At 50.4% G+C, this 23,252-nt stretch overlaps 1 protein-coding gene across 1 annotated transcript in view; it reads left to right on the forward strand.

The window, feature by feature from the left end:
* Window positions 1-23,252, forward strand: part of C10H1orf35 (chromosome 10 C1orf35 homolog) — a 148,029-nt gene that overhangs the window by 74,315 nt on the left and 50,462 nt on the right. Inside the window, exon 6 of the mRNA XM_086941114.1 lies at window positions 14,721-14,793. Coding sequence (XP_086797240.1) covers window positions 14,721-14,793 — 73 coding nt within the window. The remainder of the gene's footprint in view (window positions 1-14,720; window positions 14,794-23,252) is intronic.

Genomic DNA, 23,252 nt, shown 5'->3' on the forward strand with positions numbered 1-23,252 from the left:
TGTGTGAGTAGCAGCCTTTAGTTGGGCGAGAGCCTGCCCATCTCGATACAGCACTACTACCACATCTCCTCTGTTTAGCCGTGCGGAGTGGAGTATTGGGAGCTGAGCACTCATTCCAGGGTCTGCAGACTTACAGACTTTTTTGTGAGCAAGTTTTATGTATTGTATCAAGTGATGTACAGTCTGTTAGTTTGAGTATCTTGTCAACGAATAAATATACCAGCAGGTTATGTCTCCCATTACTTCCAGCTTCATAAGTGTAAAATGAGATTGGGGTCGTTTAGTTAAACACATGGCATGTAAATGGTTCAGACAGGGAAGTTTAGAGAAGGGGTGATGGAGCCATGAGGGATAAGCAGTAGGATTTGTGGACAGTGATAGAAAAATTGCTAAATTTAAGGTTTTTGGTTTGGTACGAAAGTAAGGGAGTGAATGAAGTATGATGTTAGGCAGGAAAGAATTTGCATGATAGAGACTAGAGTGGTAATGTTCAGAGGGGACCAGTGACCTAGCTGATTTGAGCATTGGAATTAGCTTTGTGAAAGATGGGGAGGGGACAAAGTGAGTTAGAAGTTAGCAAGTGGAGAGAATGATGTAGGGAGTGTGGCAGAGAGAAACCCAGTGAGGTTAACTTTTATGAGAACATTTTTGAGAAGAGGCCAAGGGCCTGATTTAAAGTTAGCTGACTTGTTACTCTGTCACAAATGTGATGGATGTCCTGTCTGCCATATTACAAGTGCATTATTTCCAATGGCATTTATCCCTTCGGCTGTACGATATCTGTCACATTTGTGACCGAGTAACCCATCTACTAAACTCTTAATCGGGCCCAAAGTCTATGGCCAAACGGCAGCAGTGACTATTAGCTGAGTAGAGCGAGAATGAATTAAAGGTATAGAACAGCCATTCTGGTTAGGATTGACCTTGTGAGCAGATCCTGGAATAATATGGTTGGTAGTATCTAGATTTGAGTTTGGAGCACTCATTTTCTGTTTGTAGGCTTTGAGATGCTGTGAAACTAGATTGTACGCTTCTTATGTATAAGTGTATGTATCTGTATCTTTCAGGAGTAGATGGTTAATGTAAAATTGTTGAACCTTGTAGGGTTCGTATAAGCATTAGTGTTCTGTTACAGTGCAAATAATTGAAAATATGTTTGCCCAATTACAATTTATAGCTTTACATTTCTACACAAAATGTTGCAGGTGCTCAGTCGGCAGTAGATGTTCAGTGTGAGCTTTGAGTGCATGAATGAGACAATTCTAGGGTCTGATGAAACCGATCATGAACAACATGGGAATACAAGAGCAGCAGTTGTCCCAGACATTCTATCTCAATCACTATTCATCCAAAAGTAATGCTTCATTCCAATGATTCAACACAGATGAAAATAAATTTGTGTTGGTGTTTCTTTTAGACTTTCATTAATATATGCTATTCTTGCCACCATAAAAGTATAAACCGTTTTCAAGACTAATTTCTACCCTTCACCCAATACACATTTAATTCATGTTAGGCTTGTAACAGGGCCTGTGAGCTTCATCAGGGCTGATATAAAATAAACAAGGCACATAGTATTATGAAAATTCCTTCACATCTGGTAATAAAAATGTCCAAACTCTATCGCGTTTTTTTAAAACTGGTATCTAAAACTGGTGCTAATGAATCCATCCATCGTCCTGTCCACCTTTATTTCTATGTATAGCTACACAAAACAAATTCCTGGTGCAAGCAGAAATACAAAAAAAGTTCAGTAATCTGTACTGTAAGAAAGTAAATATATAAATTGAAGAGGATTGAAATCCACCAAAGGGAATAGTCGCTCATTTTTAGGTCTCGTAGCGAAAACACAGCGCGTCAGCGCTGTGTCTCGCTAGAGATCTATTGTTGCCGACTGTGCTTCCCAGGAGACAGTGCCGGCCGCGCGCATCGCCTTGGAGGCGATTTGAAACTGGAACGCGCTCTGTGGCCAGGCGCTGTCTCCTGGGAAGCTCAAGCACCACACACGCATGCGCATACACACACACAAGCGCCCATGCAGGCACGCACATACATACATACAGAGACACCCCCCTCACACATACACACACACGCGCGCACACACACACACACACAAGTGCACCGAGGCCCCCCCTCCCCCGCCGTCACCGTCGCACACATACATACACACACGAGCATACACGCACACACACACACACGGACACACACACACACACACACAAGTGCACCAAGCCCCCCCAGCCTTTTGGAACTTACCTGGCCAATGTCGGGGACTCTGCTCTCAGCACGCGGCGCCCCCAACCTCCTGCTGGCACGGCCCCGGGGCTCTACACCGCTCACAGGAGCCCCGGGCCGCGAGACGCATTGACTCCGCCTGCCTCCTCTTCCGGTCTGGACGTGGCCCCGCCCCCGTCACAGGCGACCGTGCCTGACTTCCGGGGCGGCCGCGGCGGGATTCCGGGGTGTACGAAGAGGTTTTCTGTTTGGCAGGTGTTTGTATTTCCAACCGATACCTCTTTGTTGGACGCCACAGCATTTGCACAGCAGGAGTTCGCATTGGATCAGGACTTTGTGTACAACTTGCATCAACTGGAAAACTTGAGGGGCTCCGGCTCTCAGAAATGCTGCCGTTTGTACTCGCGCTGTTTGAAGCCTTAGCCTGTACTTCCTGTTGGGTTAACAATGTCTCACTCTCCGTTCCACAAAAGAGCCAAGTCAACATTAAATACGACGATTTCATTGAAGCGCGAGCCTCTCCATGTCAAGTAAACATAAAAAGAGGCGCGTGGCCGGTGTCTGTTCTTCAGATACGGCACTTTGTTGGCCCTTTGCACATGGACACTGGGGGTCCGCGAAGAATAGGGCTGCGAAAGATGGGGCGAAAGGTGTTGTCTAAGAAGGATATAAGGAGAGGAAATTAAGGAGAAACCTTAAGCAGTTTAGAGAAGTAATCGCACCAGATAATGGAGTGTCACACATAGATGCCACGCACCTCACAGGAGATTGCATCACGCAGTCACTTGGGCTGATCCAGTAGGTCAGAGAGCTCCCAGATTCCTTGGGCAGGTTAGTTCATTAAATGCCACCATTAAGAATTCTATAGTGGAACCCCATGTTTTGTCAAAGCACAGTACTGTATTTGTAATACTCTCTTTTCCATACCTAGCCCCTCCCACATCTTGTGCAGCCAATCCAGTCAAGTCGGAACACTCTCAGCTCCCCATCTGGAAAGCAGAACCTGCTTGGCGGCCCCAGATGGCTGGCTCTCCCTCGGAAGGTTTGAGAGGATAGATTAAGGCATTCGGAATCTCTTATAGTGTATAGCTTGGGATCCTAATCTGTGTCATAGGTGTTGTTTATGTCAGACAACATGGCCTCTCAAAACTGTTGAATTTTCGGACAGTGCCAAAACACACGTGTGCCCTTTTAACCACAGCGGCAGCAGCTCTGTGTGCCCCCCTTCGTTCCAGCAGGCCACCCTAGCCGGGATATAGTACCAATTGAGTGTTATTTTAAGAAACATTCCTTTACCGGCGGGTGCTGCAAAAAGAGGCCCTGGGCCTGTGTACAATATCCTGCCATTCCTTAAAGGAACATTCTTGCTCAAATTCGGACTCCCTTCTACGCTGTGCTGGGGATTTGGTGTGGTGTGAGGAGGAAAGAATACATATCGGAGAGCAGGCATTTGTCTGAGTGGCAGGTTATGAACCATTTTTCAAAGTTTGTTAGAGGGAGGCCATATTGTATGTGGCTGTGGGGCATGTGAGACCCAGTGCCTCCGGGCAATATATTGCCAATAAGCCTCACTAGGGAAACTATAACCAGTCCATCACCCCTTCGGCATCTAAGAAGTCTCCAATTTTCTTACAATTAGCTTCCGGACACTTAATGTAGCAATCGCCGTCTTTAGCCGGTGGGAAGTCCGGGTGGGCTATAAAAGAGGTGAAAGGGGATGTGTGAGTGGAGAGGTGTCGGGACTCCTGCACAGTGTTCCATATTCCCACCGAAGCCTTAAGAATTGGCGAGATATATACCACAGCAGGTCGATGTTTTTTTAAGTACCCAGGGCACCTTCCAGATATGGGTTCCTGTGACTACTCAGTCAATGAAACACTAAGGTTTCCCAGAAGTGAGCCTGTACCATTCAATCATTTAACGCAGCTGGACAGCTTGGTAGTATCTCTCTAGGTGTGGGATTCCCAGATCTCCGTCCTTCTTCTGAAAGTCAAATACCAGTTTTTGGCAAAACACGAACCCAGTGAAAAGTGTATGTGATAGGGACATGCAGCATTAATTAAATCCCATGGGCCATCAGGTTGTGAAAGCGTCTTGGTTGCTTTAGTTTTTTGCAGGGCGTGGGTTCCCTGGCTCCTCCATCTTGGGGGCCTACCACTCGCTGTACCCAAACTATTACCCGAAGTTCCTTGTTGTTGGGGCAGAATGCAAAGCCTAATTACCTTTTCACCCCAGACCGTCAACAACTCAATGCTCATCCAGCAAGAGTAATAACAATGATTTTGGTGTAGGGCTGTAAATACCTTCTTTTGATAAAAATACAATCTCTGAATGGGCACTATTCACAAGATCCAAGCTAAAGAAGATATACTATTGTCGGCGTCTCTTTCAGAACCACGCAGTCTCAACAATCACAAATCACAGTCTTCGATTAAAAAAACCTCCGTTCGGAAAAGTGCACCTTGAAGTCCATTTGGACACCACCACTGCCATGCACACACAGACACCACCACTGCCATGCACACACGGACACCACCACTGCCATGCACACACAGACACCACCACTGCCATGCACCACATCACTCAGGGGCACCGCCACATCACTCAGGGGCACCGCCACATCACTCAGGGGCACCGCCACATCACTCAGGGGGCACCACCACATCACTCTGGGGGCAGCACCACATCACTCAGGGACACCACCACATCACTCTGGGAACACCGCCACATCACTCGGGGACACCACCACATCACTCGGGGACACCACCACTTCACTCGGGGACACCACCACTTCACTCGGGGACACCACCACTTCACTCGGGGACACCACCACTTCACTCGAGGACACCACCACACCACTCTGGGTCACCACCACATCACTCAGGGGCACCACTCGTCACTCGGGGACACCACCACATCACTCGGGGGCATCACTCGGGGACACCACCACATCACTCGGGACACCACCACATCACTCGGGGACACGACCCACTTCACCCTTCCACCAACTCAATTACAATAACTTTTATTTAAGTATTAAAAAAATGAAAAGCCATTGTTATTTGTAATATCAATACATCTAAGTCATGTAAATACAACTCATATTGCATTACAAATGCTATAGGTGTCACATTTGCAAATGTTATAGCTATTGGCATTGTCATACACAATGCCAATAACTCAAACTTTAATGCTGCGAGACCTATTGCATTGCAAATGCTTGTTTAGGTCCAGTCAAAGGTTTCAGTAACTTAAACCTGAGCTCAGGAGGCGTGGCCAAGATGGCGGCAGAGTAGGACGTGCTTCTGAGTCCCTCCGGCGCCTGGCCGTCTTAGCATTGCAAAGCACCCTTATCGGAGCCCAGCTCCTGACGCTTGAACGCCTCTACCTCTCCCCGAGGCGGTGGGCTCTGTTACCGGCGCCCAGCTTTCAAATGAGCGACGAACCGGGAGCGGCTCCTGGCGCGGCCCACGGCCTGGGTCCGGCCCGCAGAGAAGCGAACCCCAACCGGTGCAGGGAACTGTTGCAGATCCCTCCTCAACGCGGAATCTGGCGGAGGCGATCCCTGGAGCACCGTCGGCTGCTGGTGAGGTGAGCGGTGCGCGGAACGGACCCGAGAGGTGCTCTGTAGCGGTGCCCCAGTGATGTTTGAAGACCGGAGTGCCCGACAAGGGTGGAGCGCAACCCGCGGCCCCGCGGATTGTGCGAGGCCGCGGCTTCTGGGCCTGTCCGGCCAGACGTCCCTGAGAGGAGGAGCGGAGGGAGAGGAGGTCCGCATCTTGGTGCGTGCAGCAGCGGTGGTTGCCGGTGACGGCGGTTTTTGGAAGCGGGGGCGGCCTGCCCCATAAAAGGCCTGCCGCGGCCCGGAGCAGCCCTACTGGACTTGGACACCGCGTTTTCCCGGCTGGTGGGGGCTGGAGATAGACTTGACCTTCACGGCGCGCGAGGGGTGTCCCCCGGCTATGCAGGCAGGTGCACAGAGGCGCTGAATTACCTATCAAGGGGCCGTACCTTTGCAGCCTACGGAGGCCTTCCCCACGTGTGCTGGTGAGCCCCGGCTGGAGCGCGCTGTATCTCCATCCCGCGCTGTTTCACCCTGCGCTCCGGCCCTTCCCATTGCCTGACCGGGTGTCGGTTGGTTCCGCGAAGTGCCACTTTTCAGCTAAGGGCTGACAGTACCGGCCCCCCCCCTGGGCCCTGCGGGACCGTGCTTAGAGGCCTCAAAGTGGGGCGAGGCGCACGTGGTTGCTGTGAGGCCTGTGTGGGCACGTGAGCGTCTGGGCCCGGTTGTGAGGACGGGGCAGGGCCTCATCGGCCCCAGGAGCGTCTTGTGGAAGAGGGGCCCACTGTGATCGGCCATGGCGGCGGCTAGGATGAAGAAAGACAAGACGGGCAAAGACAGAGTTCCGAAGAGTGCGGTGCAGGCCGTGTCCCCAGTGGCTGACAAGTCTCCGGGTCGGAGCCAGGCGGAGGAACCTGCGACCAAAGCCTTTATGTTGGAACTTTTTGCAGCAATCAAGGAGGACATTGCAGGACTGCGCACTCAGCTGGCCGCGGACTTGAGAGAGGTCCGAAGGGACGTGGACGACATAGGAGAGCGAGGGGCCACGCTGGAAGAGCACGACCTTGGGACAGGAGGTGACCTCCACCAGCTTCAGCAAGACATTATCAGGCTCACCGAGCAGAACCTCGACCTTCAGGCACATGCAGAGGATTTGGAGAACCGGTCCCGCCGTAACAATATTCGGATCAGAGCGGTGCCGTGGAAGGGTGAGGGGGCAGATCTCCGGGAGTATGTTGAGGCCCTCTTTAAGCAGATCCTGCAAGACGAGGAGGTCTCGTACATTCGTATGGACAGAGTGCATCGTGCGGGTCTACCCAAGGGTTCGAAGGCACCGCCGCCGGACATCCTCGTCTGCATGCATGATTTTCAATTGAAAGAACGTATCCTCAAGATGGCGCGCGGCGTAGTCCCTCTGCAGTTCCGTGGACATAATCCAGTGCTCTACCGGGATTTGGCGGCATCAACACTGCAGAAACGCAGGGACTTCAAGCCGGTCACGTCGTACCTGCGAGCCACAACATCGCCTACATGTGGGGTCATCCTTTCCGACTCATTTTCCACTGGCAAAACAAACTGGTTCAGGTGCATTCGCTCACAGGTGCCATGGACCTCCTTGGTATCGAACACACAGAGATGGAGTCAGCGGGCAGTAGCGATACCTTCAGACGACGCTCGACGGATTGGCAGAAGGTGGGCCGCTCTACACCCAAGATAGGTCCTGATCCCTCAGCATGTCTCCAGGAGAAGTGGCTCTGGTTACGGATGCGGCTCCAGATGATGTCTCTGAGGTGCCGTGAGGCCCGAGAGGGTACACTGCTGGCGTCAGAGGGGGGCATCCCCTGAAGGTACTCTAGTATGTCCTGCTGGATGAGTGAGTCCCATTTTGGGAATTGGAAAACTGTGGACTGGTACCTATTCCCCATGCCTTTGTGGCCTGTATTACGGACTTTCGTACTTTACTCTGTCTTTTTCAACTTCTGTTTGGTTTTGCTGTGGGGGGGTTCACTATGTGTGTTGGGGGAAGGGGGGGGGGGTCGGTACAGGGGGGGGGACTCCGCATCAGATCTCTGCCGCTTGTGTGTATGTGTGCATTTCTGCTCCTTCCCTTCATGCCGATTAGTGTGGGCACTGAACATTTGGGCTGGCTATGCTTGGCCCTGGATTTGCTTTGGGGCACATACGACGCTGATCTAGTTAGACTGAGATGGCTAGGCAGCTCAAAGTGATGAGCCTCAATGTCCGGGGGCTAAACAATCCAGTGAAAAGCTCTGCGGTCCTGTCCCTCCTTGAGCAGTCTGGGGGTGATGTATGTCTCCTGCATGATACGCACCTCCTGCACAAGAACGAGCGTCTAATGCGGGATAAGAGATTCCCCCTTCAGTTATGGTCATCAGGCTCGGCTAAGAAGAACGGAGTTGCCCTCCTCTTCAGCTCCCGGATACGATGTAAGGTTTTGACCCATCTGGTAGATATACGGGGGAGATTCCTGGCGGTGCGGGTACAATGGGGGGACACGATTTTTACCATTGCGCCCATGTACGCACCCAACACACAGCAGGAGCCCTTTCTGCGCACGGCTTTGGCCCAGGTCCTTGCTTCCCCTGACCCTTTCCTCTTGGTGGGGGGGGGGACTTTAACCTTGTAATGGATGAAACTCTTGATAGGTCTGCGAATAGGCTGCACAGCTCAGGGGCCTGGTCAGCAGAAGAGAAGCAGTGGTTGTCAGATGGTGATTTGCATGATGTGTGGCAGCTGCAACACCCCCAGGAGCGCGACTATACATATTACTCGGCTGCACACCAGAAATACGTGTGCCTTGACCACTTTCTGGCTTCCTCCACCCTGTTGCCCCACCTCCATGACGCGGATATTGCCCCCCGATCCCTCTCAGATCATGTGCCCCTAACTGTCACGTTTAACCTATGCGGCACGTGCCCTCCCTCAGCTGGCTGGCGGCTGCGCGACTCCATGCTTCACGCTGACACTGTAGTGGAGAAGATCAGGGACACTATCACACATTACTTTGCCGAGAACCCCATTGGAGAAACGGCGATAGCATCTATTTGGGAAGCGCTGAAGCGGGTGGTTAGGGGGGATTTTATTGCTTCGGCAGCCACTTACTCCAAGATTCGAAGAGATAAGAGAGAGGAGCTGGAGAGGGAGGTGCGAGGCTTGGAGGCTATCCACAAACGTACTGGGGCCCGCAGGGTTTGGAGAGAGCTCGAAACCAAGAGACGCATGCTGAAACATCTGGATCTCGATAGGGCGGAATATGCGTTGCTGCGCTTGCGTCATAAGTTCTACTTGAGTGGGGACAAAGGGGTAAAATGCTGGCACATCGCTTACGGGCCCAGGCCCAATCTCGTGCCATCACTGATATCCGGGACCATCAATCTGTGTTGCATACCACTGACGCTGAGATCGTAGCGGCCTTTCGCCATTTTTACCAAACCTTGTACACAAAGGAGGGTACACCGCCCTTGGATTGTGACCGGTACATTGAGGCGGCTGGCATAACCCCCTTGTTAGAGAATGCTGTCGAAGGCATGAATATGGAGATCCGCGTGGAGGAGGTTATCTCCGCCATTGCCCGACTAAAGTTAGCTAAATCCCCCGGGCCTGATGGTTTCTCTGCACTTTTTTATAAAACCTTTTGCCGGGAACTGGCTCCGTTCCTGACCCGCCTCTTTAATTAATTCCTGGATACGGGCTCGGTCACGCCTCTATGTCTGATGCCGCCATAACGGTCATACTTAAACCTGGCAAGGACTCCTCTGATTGTAGTTCCTATCGGCCAATCTCCCTCCTCAACATAGATGCCAAGCTCTTTGCGGGCATTCTTGCGGCGCGGCTTAGCCCCCTTCTGGATGGCGTGGTTGAACCGGACCAATCGGGCTTTGTTCCTACCCGCCAAGGCAGTGACAACTCTAAGAGATTGCTGCACCTGCTGGATGGAGTCCACCGTGCAAAGACCCAGGCCTTCCTCCTATCCATCGATGTGGAGGCCTTTGACAGGGTCGAGTGGGGGTTCCTTTTCCGAGTGCTACATGCTTTTGGACTAAAAGACAAATTCTTGCGCTGGATTCAGGCCCTATATGCGTCTCCAAAAGCGGTCATGCGGGTCAATGGCTGTAGATCGGCTCCATTCTCTATCACCAGGGGGACGCGGCAGGAGTGCCCTCTCTCGCCGCTCCTGTTTGCGTTTTATATGGAGCCCTTTGCCCAGCGTGTCAGATCCCACCCCGACATTGTGGGCATTCGATTTGGAGTTGACGAGCATAAAATAAGTCTGTACGCTGATGATGATGTTATTCTGCCGCTACAGAATCCCGCAGCCTCTTTACGCTGCCTCTCTTCGGGCTTTCCATGCCGCGGCTGGCTTTAAGGTTAACTTTACTAAATCTGAAATCCTTAACATTTCGGTTCCGCCGGAGGATGTGGCTGAATTGCAGCAGGATTTTGACTTCCGCTGGACACAATCTGACATCACGTATCTGGGCATCCGCCTTGCTCCGACCGTACCCCAGACGCTTTCCTTGAACGACACCAAACTGATAGAGCAGACTACCAAATCTATCTCCGCTTGGTCGCGCCTCAACCTGTCATGGTTTGGCAGGTTAGCGGCTATTAAAATGACTCTTCTTCCCAGAATACTTTACATCTTTCAAATGCTCCCCCTCACACCATCAACGGGGGCTCTGAAGAAACTTCAGGGCTTGCTGAATAGATTCTTCTGGGACAACAAGCGCCCCCGGGCGGATTTTGCGATGACCACACTCCCAAAAGCAGCTGGCGGTTTGGGCTTCCCTCATCTCACAGCCTATTTTCAGGCCACCTGCCTACGCTTCTTGGTCGAATGGAATAGGCCGGAATCGAGTAAACATTGGTTATTCATGGACCAGACTGTGGCGGGTTGCAACATTTGGCGGGAACTCTGGTTGCCTTGCAAAGACAGAGCATGGGGGTTATACTCCTTGCCAGTGACATCACCAACACTCAAGGCATAGGATCAATTGGCACTTCGTAAAGGTTGGACGACCCTTCCCTCACCCATGACCCAGATTGTGGACAATCCCGCCTTCCCCCCTGGACTTGCATCGCCGGTCTTTCATCGCTGGCGAGAGAAGGATTGTAAGAGGGTGGGTATGCTTTTTAATCTTGAGGGGCTTGTCCCCTTTTCGGAGCTACGTTCTGAACATTCCCTACTATGTGTCGGATGGTTTTGCCTATGCGCAGGTGGCACACTGGGTGACACACCCGACCAACATGGCATTGATGTCGCGCTCCCTCACAACTTTCGAGCAATGGCTCCTACGCAAAAAGAATGATCGGAGCCTTATCTCTGAACTATATGCCATGATCTTGCGTGACCCACAGCGGCGACGTACAAAGGCGCAAGTGCGTTGGGAGGTGGAGCTGGGGCTGGGGCGTCCACTCTCGCAGAGAGAGTGGGAGCAGGTATTCTATCGCGAACATCACACGACAGCTAACACAGCGGGTACGGAGTCGGCCTACAAGCTTGCGACGTACTGGTACTATACACCACCGCACGTTGCATCCTGGGACAGGGCTAAATCCAGTCTTTGCTGGAGAGGGTGCAGTATGTTGGGCAATCTCCTGCATCTGTTATGGCACTGCCCTAAGCTAGAACGATATTGGAAACTGGTTCTTGAGGAACTAGACGCTGCATTCCAGATCACATTGCCTAGGCTCCCCGAGCATACACTGCTAGGCCTCCCACACCCTGCTTGTTTCCCTCTGCACACGCAGCTAGGGCGACAAATTGCACTAGGACTGCTGACTGCACGACAGGTCCTGCTGGCGCGCTGGGGCTCCCCGGACGTGCGTGACTGGTTGATGCGCTTGTGGCAATGCTTGGCAATGGAACGTCTCTCCTTGAATATGGATGGCAAAGGGTCCGAATATGCTACCCTGTGGGCTCTGTTTTTGCGACTTCTGTCTAAGGAGTTTAGAGAAGTTACATTCCCAAAGTACCTACAAATCCTACAGCTTATTCCCCTGGATCCGATGGGTGCTGTGCCAGGGCCCTAGCTTCTGAGGACGGGTCTGCTTGGATCAGAGCTGCGAGTGTGATGCACGTGCCTGGGCTGACGGTTGATGCGGAGTGGGGAGGGGGGAATGGGAGGGATCCACTAGAGTGGGACGGGTCGAGGGGGGTGTGTTCTCTATTTTCTTTCCTTGTTCTGGCTGGTTTTCTCTTCTATGAAAATTGCGGACCCCGCTATGCCGGTGGGGAGTGCTAAGGTTTTTACTACGCAGGACCGCCCTCCGGGTTGTAGGTCCGAATGCTGTGTTTAATCACTGCTTGCTTATGCCCTGCCGGCGAGTCGATGTAGGCAGCTGGGCTGTGTATGATGCTAACTGGCCGCATAATAAAATGTTTGATTCTAAACCTGAGCTCAGCCCCTGGTAGCTTGGCTCACAGCAACCAGGCTTAAGTTACAGATGATGTATAAAGAATTTAGAAAAACAAAACAGTTAAAAAGTCAAAGACAAAATACAATAAAACTTCCACTCCAGTTTATAACCATATAGAGAAACGTAATAAGAAATTACACCAAAGCAACAACAATATAATCAGGGGTACTGGGGGTATGAACTTGTGTAGATTTAAGTGGGAAAGTGTCTAGAAAAATAAAGCGGCCAGTGTATGTCAATGGACTTTCGGGTGAAAGTTTGAAAGTCATTTCAAAAAATGACTTTGGCAATCTTTTTTATGGAAAATGTAAAAATATCTTCTTAGTCCCAACACAGAATTGAAGTTTGACACTTTTTGAGAAAAAATTTCTCCCAGCGCAGGCTGCTGCTGGAATTGTAGCCACCGCTGTAGAACTGAAGGGTGGATACTAGAGTAGGTTGGTGCCTCCGAGCACAGAATGGGACTTTTTTGTTTTGTCATAGGTGCACAGTCCTCCTTGCAGGACAAAACTGATATTCAGTCATACACAGTGGGACTGCCAGTCGGATACTTTTCCCAGCGGGTCTCACTGAAACTGTGGAGGAAGAGTTTTCAAAAGTTAACAAACACCTTCTGGTGGCCAAGCACCTACAGGAGTACACTTCTACCCCCATCACCCCCTCTGAGGACTACAGGGGAGGCACTAAGAGACTCATAGGGTGTCCAGCTAAGGCCAACGGCATGGCCCAGTTGCTACTGGTCATCTGGGCATTTCAGAAAGAAGGTATCCAGCATGTCGTGCCCAGTAGCTACACAGGAGGTCAGTCTTATGACCCTTGACGTCCACTACTGGGTACAAGTGGGAGCAGGTCCAGCCCTTCAGGTTCCCCCACACTTCGCAAACAGCTAGTGCAGTCCTTCTCCGGTCCAGAGAGTGTTCTGAGTATGGTACTGTGGGATACCACATTTTTGCCTGGCACACGGTAAAGGATGGTGGTGACTCCTGGCTCTTCCCTTACCAATGGGGTAAGAGTCCACAGGGCTAACTCTACCCACTTTTGCAGCAGTTCTATTTGCCCCACAGCAAACAATCCTACTCTGCACCTTATTCCCAAAATCCATGATGGAGAAACCCTTTCCCCTCTTGCAGAACTGGTGTGCTAGGGTAGAGAGCAGTCCCGCTTCTGTGCTCACTCAGAACTGGTTCTGGGGTGGCTTTTTCTCCACTGCGTTTAGTTCCAGCCTGACTAAGGGGACAAAGGGCTGCTTCTTTTGTGCTCCCCTTACATTTACTTATGAAAGGACAGATCCACTTTCAAGTTAATGCCCTAACTGACCTTCCTGGAAGGAGAAGAAAAACACTTCCCCCCCCATATGCAGGGCTTTGTTTCTTCTCTAGGAGTGTTTTACAAACCTCTTTCACATTTCATTCATGCCAAATAGAGGCTGGGCAGTTACTGGACAGCTAATGCAGTCTGTCTCCAGCAGCTTCAAGCAGGATAAATATAATGTTCCTAAAATTTACTTTTCCAATATAGTTAATAAGAAAATCTTTTTTGGAATGTATTCTGTAGCTGGTACAGGTGAAAGTCAAACGTTATAGATTAAAGATTATAATGTATACATTCAACATTTGCTATGTGCTAGTTGCAACATGACCAGTGACAATGTTGTTTTGGGCCTAGTCTTAGAGGAACATGCCATTTCTAATGTCATACTGGTTCCACTCTTTCATATACTCTTCCTTTCCTTATGGGCAGCATCATGTGCTTAGGAGTAAGTTATTTAATTTTAAAATTGGCTTTCCCTCACTATCATAAGGGCGATTTGACAGATCTGTGCAATAAAGTTCAACTTCTTCTATCAGGCTACAGGGAAGCCCAAAGTCATGCTTTGAATGCCACTGTAGTGTATGGTACAGTAAGTGTGCAGTCCACAGGTGGAATTTAAATTTCCATGCCATGGGTGTAGTTTCTACACCTCATACTATGACCTTATAGGTGAGTTAAATTAGCCTATTTCTATATGGTGTAGGGGAGGAACATGCACACTGGGCACTTAACAGTCTAAATATCAGCACTAAATTCAGCAAAAATTGACACTGACAACAAAAAAAGGGGATCTTCAGACTTGTACTTTAAGCTCTTAAGTAATTGGTGATTTATTGTGCACAAGCATGGATTAGATGGAGTTATTATATATATAACGATGCAAAATATTTAAATGAATATTGTTAGCTTCTTTCTATTCAGTCAATACCAGTTGGGTCACCATTTTTGTCAGAATGCATATGACCGTTGTATTACAGACCAATGGTACCTTAAGTTTAGCCTTATTCCACTAGAAAAAAGTCAACGTTAATTGGATACATTCTCTCTGACAAGCCTTCTTTATCATGTCTGATTAGACCCATTCCTGCTAAGCATTAAATGAAGAATATGGAATAAGACTATAATGGAAAATATTAGAACAAGTCTAATGCTCCCTTTTTGTCTTTTACAGTGGTGGCCCAGGGAGAATGATGCTTTCCAAAGAAGATAAAGAGGCGGCTAAAATGGGCCTATCTGTTTTCACGGTAAATTATGTACATGTGTGGATGTATTGTATATTCAAATACTTCAGCATAACATTATGTTCGAGGCATATGAGCTGCAGATCGTACACTTTTGCAATAGATCGCCCCCTGGTGTAGGGCTCGGATGATTGCAGGTTGTTGTCTTGGAAGAAGTCTTTGTAGTCACGAGATAGGTGACTCCTCCCTTGGACAATACTGCGCATGGTCATCGACTCCATCCTCAGATTGTTTTATTCCGCCACTGGGTTCGGATGAAAGTTTTCCGCTCCGGCTAGAAAAGACTTTTTCAGCAACTTCGAAGCGTGAAACTTTATATAAACATTTTCGACATCGAATAGACTTTTCGACGACATCAGCTACTGTTCGAGGCATGTGGGCTGCTGAATTCATATCTGTGCATAGATCGCCGCCTAGTGTTGGGTCCGGATGATTGCACATTGTTGTCCTGGAAGAGTCTTCGAAGTATCACGAGATAGGTGGCTCCTCCCCTGGACTACAGTGTGCATGGGCATCCTCTCCATCCTTAGATTGTTTTTTTCCGCCATTGGGTTCGGATGTACTTTCTCGACTCTAGTTCGGAAACTTTTTATTAACTCTTTCCTAAGGCCAAAAGGCCTTCAAAGCGTCGGTATTGTCTCGTTCGGTGCCTGTTTCTTTTCCAGTTCTTCGAACCGGACGTCGGAAGCTGATTCTCGCTTTCGACACCAAAGGCCAGACTACGACGACAATGGAGCGGAGCCCGTTCAAACGATGCCCCGTCTGTAATTCCAAATACCCCCACATCGCCGTGCACCCAGTGTGCAATAAATGTTTGTCCCCCGAGCACGACGAGGCCAGCTGTATGGCCTGCTCAAAGTTCCGCTCCAAGAAGACGCTTAAACTTCGGCGCGCAGCGAGGCAGTCGGCGCCCGAGCCGGTCAACATCTTCGAGGCCGGTGATGAAGAAGGCGTCGAAGATGTAGAGGAAGAAGATGAAGAGGTTCCCGAAGAAGGGTCGGAACCGGCGTCGGAGCATGACTCCAACTTCGAGATGGACGAGCAAGCTGAAGAATACGTCCACGAAGAAGACATCGTCGAGGTAGGGGACGACGAAGGGGCCATCGGAGCCGTCGATGACGACTCCAGCGATGAGCCAGGCCCAACCGCAGTAGCGGGGCCTATAACTGACATTACGCTCCCTTCGGCTCAGGTCGAGGCATCGCCGAAAGGCCTTAGCCAAGATCTTTCTACACGTTCTGTAGCCCCGCGTCCAAGCCCGGCTAAGAACACATCTAAGGAGCCATCGGTCGATTCCTCTAAATTAAACCGAAACCAACAGAGCAAAAATCGAAACCAAAACTACTTAAGATGGTGGTCGGTTCAACGTCGACGTCAAAAGCTATCGACGACCCTTCGGCGCCGAAAGTACCTGTCGCCTCGAAGACTGGGGCGTCGAAGCAGAGCTCAACCAGCAAACACGTCACCTTGACGCCGTCGGCGTCGACGTCAACGCACAAACATGGCGACACGGCCAAGGGACTCCAGTCGAAGAAGGCCGTCGAGCCGAAAATCTCAGGACTCAAGCCACTGCTCAGCAAGCACCTCGAGCCGAAAGCCAAAGCCGACCCGAAACAGCAGGTCTCCTCGGCGCCTAAGGCAGGGGATGCTACACGCCGGGAGCTCGGGTCGACGCCATCAAGCAAGCGTCCTCCTCAAGTGCTTAAGCAGCTCGAATCGACTACCACATCAAGCTCCAAGACCGTCGGACAGTCTCCGATCAAGTTCGGTCTTCCGGCAACGGCTCGGGCAAAGCAAATCGAACTCCAGAAAGGCGCCGAACCTTCCAAAACGTCGTTGACGCCTTCGAAACCCGCCACAGAAAGAGTGGTTTTCCACTAACCCTCCTACGACAACCAGTCGAAACTCTTTATCGACGCGGAATCAGGCAGGCTGACCATCCCTTGGAGGGTTACAAAATTCCTTCCAAACGGAAGAAGGACTCGGCCACCTCACCAGTTCTCTTCGAGCACGTTCAGGACTATTCACAGCAGATGGCATATTCTCCAGCACAGAGTGAGGAGGACATGGGTGAAGACTATGGTCAAGCGGCCTACGCTTATAATGCTGACACGGATCAGGATGAACCACAACAGTGGTCTGAGGCTGTAGATCAATCTGTGGATCCTGATGATCCACATGCTGCACCGGACGCCCAGTCCTATAACGTCAAAACATCGCCAATAGAGGACACAGCGGCGTTTAACGCTTTGATAGAAAGGGCAGCACTCAACCACGACGTGGAGATGCATGCGAACCCAGTGGACGAAGATTTCTTGTTTGACACTTTCTCCACCTCTGAACGTTCCACTTAGACTTTGCCTATGCTTAAAGGGGTCCTCAAGCATGCTGCGGACATCTTCAAGGAACCCACAAAAGCTAGGGTTATTAACCCACGTATTGAGAAAAAGTACAGGCCTGCTCCAGTGGACCCCACCTACATCAAAGGCCAGCTCCCCTTGGACTCACTTGTGGTGGCAAATGCCCGCAAGAGGGCAAATTCACAAACCAGTGGTGACGCTCCGCCTCAGGTATCAAAGATTCTAGAGGCGTCAGGGAAACGAGTGGCAGCGCAGGCTGCAAATATTTGGAGGATTTCCAATACACAGGCCCTGTTGGCTAGATACGACAGGGCACACTACGACACACTGGAACAGTTGTTGCAACACCTGCCTGATATGTACAAGGAGGGAGCGGAAATGATTATACAAGAGGGGAAACGGATTTCTAATGCGTCCATCAAGTGCGCCCTGGACGCAGCAGACACAGCAGCTAGGGCCATAAACACTAGTGTGATGCTGAGACGTCACGCATGGCTCCACATCTCTGGTTTCAAGCCCGAGATTCAAACTACTCTGCCCAATCAGCCTGTTAACCCGGACTTCCTTTTTGGTCCCGAGGTAGACACAACACTCGAGAAAATAAAGAAAGACACTGAGACAGCCAAATCCATGGGGGCTCTGCAATCTCAGCAGTTTCGGGGCAGTTCCTTTCGTCGCTCCGGTAATAGGGGAGCCTCTAGAGGACAGGCTTTACAGCAGGCACAGTACACCAGAGGGACCACGCAATCCACCTACACAAAGAATGCCAGGGGTGAATACCTTGGGAACAGCGCCAAAGGCAGAGGATGTGGCAATAACAACGCCAGATCCTCCGCTCCCAACAAACAGTGACGCCCTGTCACTGCCCCCCGACCATCTAACACCTGTCGGGGGAAGACTCCAGCAGTTCCTGCCAGTCTGGGAAAGCATTACCACGGACAGGTGGGTGAGACAACTTATCCGTTACGGCTATTGTCTAGAACTAACCTCCACCCCCCCAACATACCCCCAAGGCACCGCCCTATGTCCGCAGAGCACATGCACTTATTGCAGCAGGAAGTACTCGCCATGCTGCAAAAAGGGGCAATAGAACTCGTGCCTGCAGAAGAGCAAGGTACAGGGGTGTACTCTCTGTACTTCTTAATCCCAAAAAAGGACGGATCCCTGCGGCCCATCCTAGACCTCAGACCCCTCAACCAATACATCCTTTCAGAACACTTTCATATGTTAACCTTACAGCAGGTCCTGCCGTTGCTCAGTCAGGGCGACTTCCTAGCGACACTGGACCTTAAGGATGCATATTTCCACATTCCCATTCACCCGAGTCACAAGAAATATCTCAGGTTCACCATCAACAGTCAGCATTACCAATTCAAAGTTCTGCCTTTTGGGGTCACCACTGCCCCCAGAGTGTTCACCAAGTGCTTAGCGACCGTGGCTGCGCATCTTCGCAGACAACATGTTCACGTCTATCCCTACCTGGACGACCGGCTCGTTCAGGCCAAGTCGGCCCAGCAGTGTGCCAGCCACATGTCGCGCACAATTCACCTCCTTCACAGTCTGGGGTTCTCACTCAACTACACAAAGTCACACCTGCAACCAGCCCATGTGCGACAATACCTAGGGGCGACCTTGAACACTCTAACAGCAACAGCGCAGCCGAACTCTGCCAGAGTCGACAGCATGCAGCTGCTCATTCGGAGGTTCAGACCTCAACAATTACTCCCAGCGCAGGTGTTCATGCAACTGATCGGTATGATGGCATCCTGCATATTCATAGTCCCGCACGCGAGACTGCACATGCGTCCCCTTCAAGAATGCTTAGCGCAACAGCGGAACCAGGCTCATGGGCATCTAAAAGACCTAGTGTTGGTGACCGGTCGTGCTTACAACTCTCTGCGTTGGTGGAATCCACAAAACCTTTGCAGGGGACGACCGTTCCAAGAGCCTGTCCACAAATAGTGCTAACGGCGGACGCATCTCTCCAGGGTTGGGGAGTGCATGTCCTCCACTACACGGTGCAGGGACTATGGACAACACAACAGCAGACAAAGCACATCAACCTGTTGGAGCTGATGGCAATCTTCATGGCACTAAAAGCGTTCAAGTTGCACCTATGCAACAAGGTCGTGTTGATCCGGACGGACAACATGACTGCCATGTATTACATCCAGAAACAGGGAGGCACACACTCCCCGCAGCTCTCTCACCTAGCCCAGAGCATGTGGAAGTGGGCCATTCAGAGGAACATCTTCCTCATGGCGGAGCATCTCTCGGGAGTGGACAACCAGATGGCGGACCTGCTCAGCAGGCACAGTCATCAGATGCACGAATGGGAAATCCACCCCTCGGTACTCCAGTCATACTTCCAGCATTGGGGTCATCCAGAGATCGACCTCTTCGCCACAAAAGAGAACGCAAAATGCCAAAGCTTCGCCGCCAGGTTCCCACACCCGCAGTCTCAGGGAAATGCGATATGGATGAACTGGTCAGGCAGATTTGCGTACGCTTTTCCCCCAGCCCCACTCATACCGCTGGTGGCGCACAAACTGCGACAGCACTCCATGACGCTCATCCTGGTTGCTCCAACGTGGGCACGGCAGGCTTGGTACACCACGTTCCTGGAACTTTCAGTGGTGCCTCACCAACGGCTACGCCTCACTCCCAGCCTCCTCACTCAGAGCCATGGAGACATTCAGCACCCAGATCCTCAACAATTGAGCCTAGCGATCTGGCTCCTGAGGTCATAGAGTTTGGCTACCTCAACTTGCCCCCTGAGTGTATGAACATCATCAGAGAGGCAAGGCGGCCTACGACCAGGGCGTGCTATGCAGCCAAATGGAAACGGTTTGTCATTTACTGTTCCAACAATGACATTAATCCGCTAGATGCATCCACACAGAACATCATATGTTACCCACTGCATCTGTATCAATGCAACCAACCGTATAGTTCCATCAGAATACATTTGGCTGCTATAGCCGCTTATCTTCAGAACAGACAGCACCTTTCACTCTTCAGGGTGCCTGCCAGCAAGGCCTTTTTGGAAGGCCTTAAAAGAGTGATCCCTCCCAGACACCCTCCTTCGCCTGTCTGGAATCTAAATATCGTTCTCACCAGGCTCATGGGACCCCCCTTTGAGCCTCTCCATTCTTGTGAGATACAATTTCTTACTTGGAAAGTGGCCTTTTTAATAGCCATCACATCGCTGCGAAGAGTCGGCGAGCTTCAAGCCCTCACAATTCAAGAGCCCTACCTACAAATTCATGCTAATAGGGTGGTGCTGCGCACCAACCCCAAGTTCATGCCCAAGGTGATCTCGCAGTTCCACATTAATCAAAACATTGAACTGCCAGTTTTCTTTCCAAACCCTGACTCAGTGGCAGACAGAGCACTGCACACCTTAGATGTCAAAAGAGCTCTCCTGTATTGCATCAACAGGACAAAGGACTTTCGCAAAACTAAACAACTGTTTGTTGCCTTCTCTCCACAACATAAAGGCAACCCTATTTCCAAATCAGGTATAGCCAGGTGGATAGTTAAATGCATTCAAATCTGTTATCAGAAAGCTAAACGCACTTTAACAGTTCCCCCAAGAGCGCATTCCACACGCAAGCTAGGGGCATCCATGGCTTTCCTGGGTAACATTCCTCTAGTGGATATATGTAGAGCAGCCACATGGACCACCATACATACATTTACCAAACACTACTGCATAGATGTACACTCCAAACAGCAAGCTGCTGTAGGACAGGCTGTTCTCAGAACTCTTTCAGACTGCTGCAGCTGGCGCGGGCAACCGCAGATAAGGAGGTAACTGCTATTTATTCTATGCACAGATATGAATTCAGCAGCCCACATGCCTCGAACGGAAAATGCTACTTACCAGTATGCATCTGTTCTTGGCATGTAGGGCTGCTGACATTCATATCGCCCACCCTCCTCCCCGGTGCCTGTCGCAGCTGTAGCACTCAGAATAATTCTCAGGCATGGTCATCACTTACTGTATTACACTCCATCTCTGCCACAATGGCGAAAAACAATCTAAGGATGGAGAGGATGCCCATGCGCACTGTAGTCCAGGGGAGGAGCCACCTATCTCGTGATACTTCGAAGACTCTTCCAGGACAACAATGTGCAATCATCCGGACCCAACACTAGGCGGCGATCTATGCACAGATATGAATGTCAGCAGCCCTACATGCCAAGAACAGATGCATACTGGTAAGTAGCATATTCCTTCCGGTGCGTCGACGCGGGCCGTTGGGCCTATCGGCGCCGTACGGCCTACGCCTCATGGACAGAACTCCATTCAAGAGATGCCCGGTATGTCGAGCAAAATTCCCTCATAACGACCATCATGAGGTTTGCAACCTCTGTCCATCGCCGGAACACGATGAGTCGACCTGCACAGCCTGTGCATCCTTCCGATCAAAGAAGACCAATCGGGATCGGAGGGCCCGTCGACACGAGATGAGAGCAGCGCCAGCACGGGAGGCCATCTTTGAGGAGGAGATCGTCGGAGAAGACGTCTCCGGGGACGAGGATCCACTCGAAGATATCTCCGAGGACGAGGCTCCACTCATCGCCAAAGAAGACTTACCTGATCTCCAGATCATAACGGGGGCAGAGGACTCAGACGACTCGATTCCATCTCGGCAGCCCCTGAGTACTCTTGCCCCACGCACAACATACACTACCCAAGCCAAAGGCAGCGGTCGGCACTCCGCCCATGGGTCCCAGTCAAGACCGAAATCTACCTTCAAACGCCCCGCCTTCAGGTTAGGCTCCGAGGAAAAAGACTACGCCTTCCGGTGCCCCGGCACCGACTAAACCACATGTGCCAATTCCACCTCCTCCATTGGCACCGAAACATCCTTCGACACAGAAGGACTCTTCGACACCGAAGCCAAAACGCCCTTCGGTGCCCAAAGACAAAGATCCATTTACAAAAGGGGGTGGTGATGAACAGAGTGTCTGAGTTGAGCAGACCACTCTTACCCAGTCCAAAGATCAGGGCTTGATCCATCACCGTTATTTATCTCACTGCCCCATCCCAGCTCAGAACCTGGCTATATGCAAATCAGTCTGTCCCTGGCCCAGTGCATCATGGGAACAGGGCAGACTAAACTACCAAGCCAATTCTTTACCAGAAAGGAGACAAGCTACCGGGGACCGGTTTCTGGCATTTCAGCCGTCTTCGGCCCGGCTTGCTTGAATCCTGATGGAGCAGTGAGAAAGGGACTCATGTCTGAGTATGCCCTGCCACACCTAAAGACAAAGATCCTTCGGCACCCAAACCAAAAGACACATCGGTGCTGAAGCCAAAATGAAAGTGCCCTCCCTTGACTTATGGGTCTGTGCCACAGACAATGATCCATAAAAAGAGAAAAGGACAGTATTCTTGATCGGCCCTATGGTTAGTAATGGTTTTAAGAAATGAATGTGCCCGTTTCTCACCGCTCTCTTCCTCTTGACGCTGTGAAAGGTCGGTTGTCTCTTTAACAGGGCACCTTTAGCAATAGAGACTGCAATGATCTGTGCAGCATGATAGGCTCTCCTTCAACAACCTCTCTATTAGCACTGTTTATTTGTCACATATATGTAGTGATGGACTATTGACAGCTTGATTTGTATATTATGTATTGTTTTTGCTTCAGAAATCCTGAAATCTCATTAATCAGTCAGTGAGCTTTGCATCTAGCTTTCAAGTTGTATCATTGGCATTGCCACATTTGGCCATTATTTACGTATGGAGTAGTAGTTCTTGCTCATTATGTATGTTAAACTATGTTGATTTTAATTTAGAAGTTCTGCTTTTTAAGTCTGCCTTAAACGTTTTTAGAGGTAAAAACCTTGCTTTTACTGTATAGCAAAACTATTAATTAAACTTGTTCTGCTTATTTACTGCCCTAAAACATAGATATAAAACCTCTCCTGAGTGACCTTCTTATTTTTCCTCTCTTAACGTTTTTCCACCTTTCCCCTATCTGTAAAATATTTCCAACATAACAATTAACTATAGAGTTAAGCATCCATTGATGCGCTACCATTAAGTGTACACTGCTGAAAATCTAGGTGCCTCTCAAAAGGTATTCTATA

This window comes from Lissotriton vulgaris, chromosome 10, assembly GCF_964263255.1.
Source record: "Lissotriton vulgaris chromosome 10, aLisVul1.2, whole genome shotgun sequence".
NCBI lineage: Eukaryota > Metazoa > Chordata > Amphibia > Caudata > Salamandridae > Lissotriton > Lissotriton vulgaris.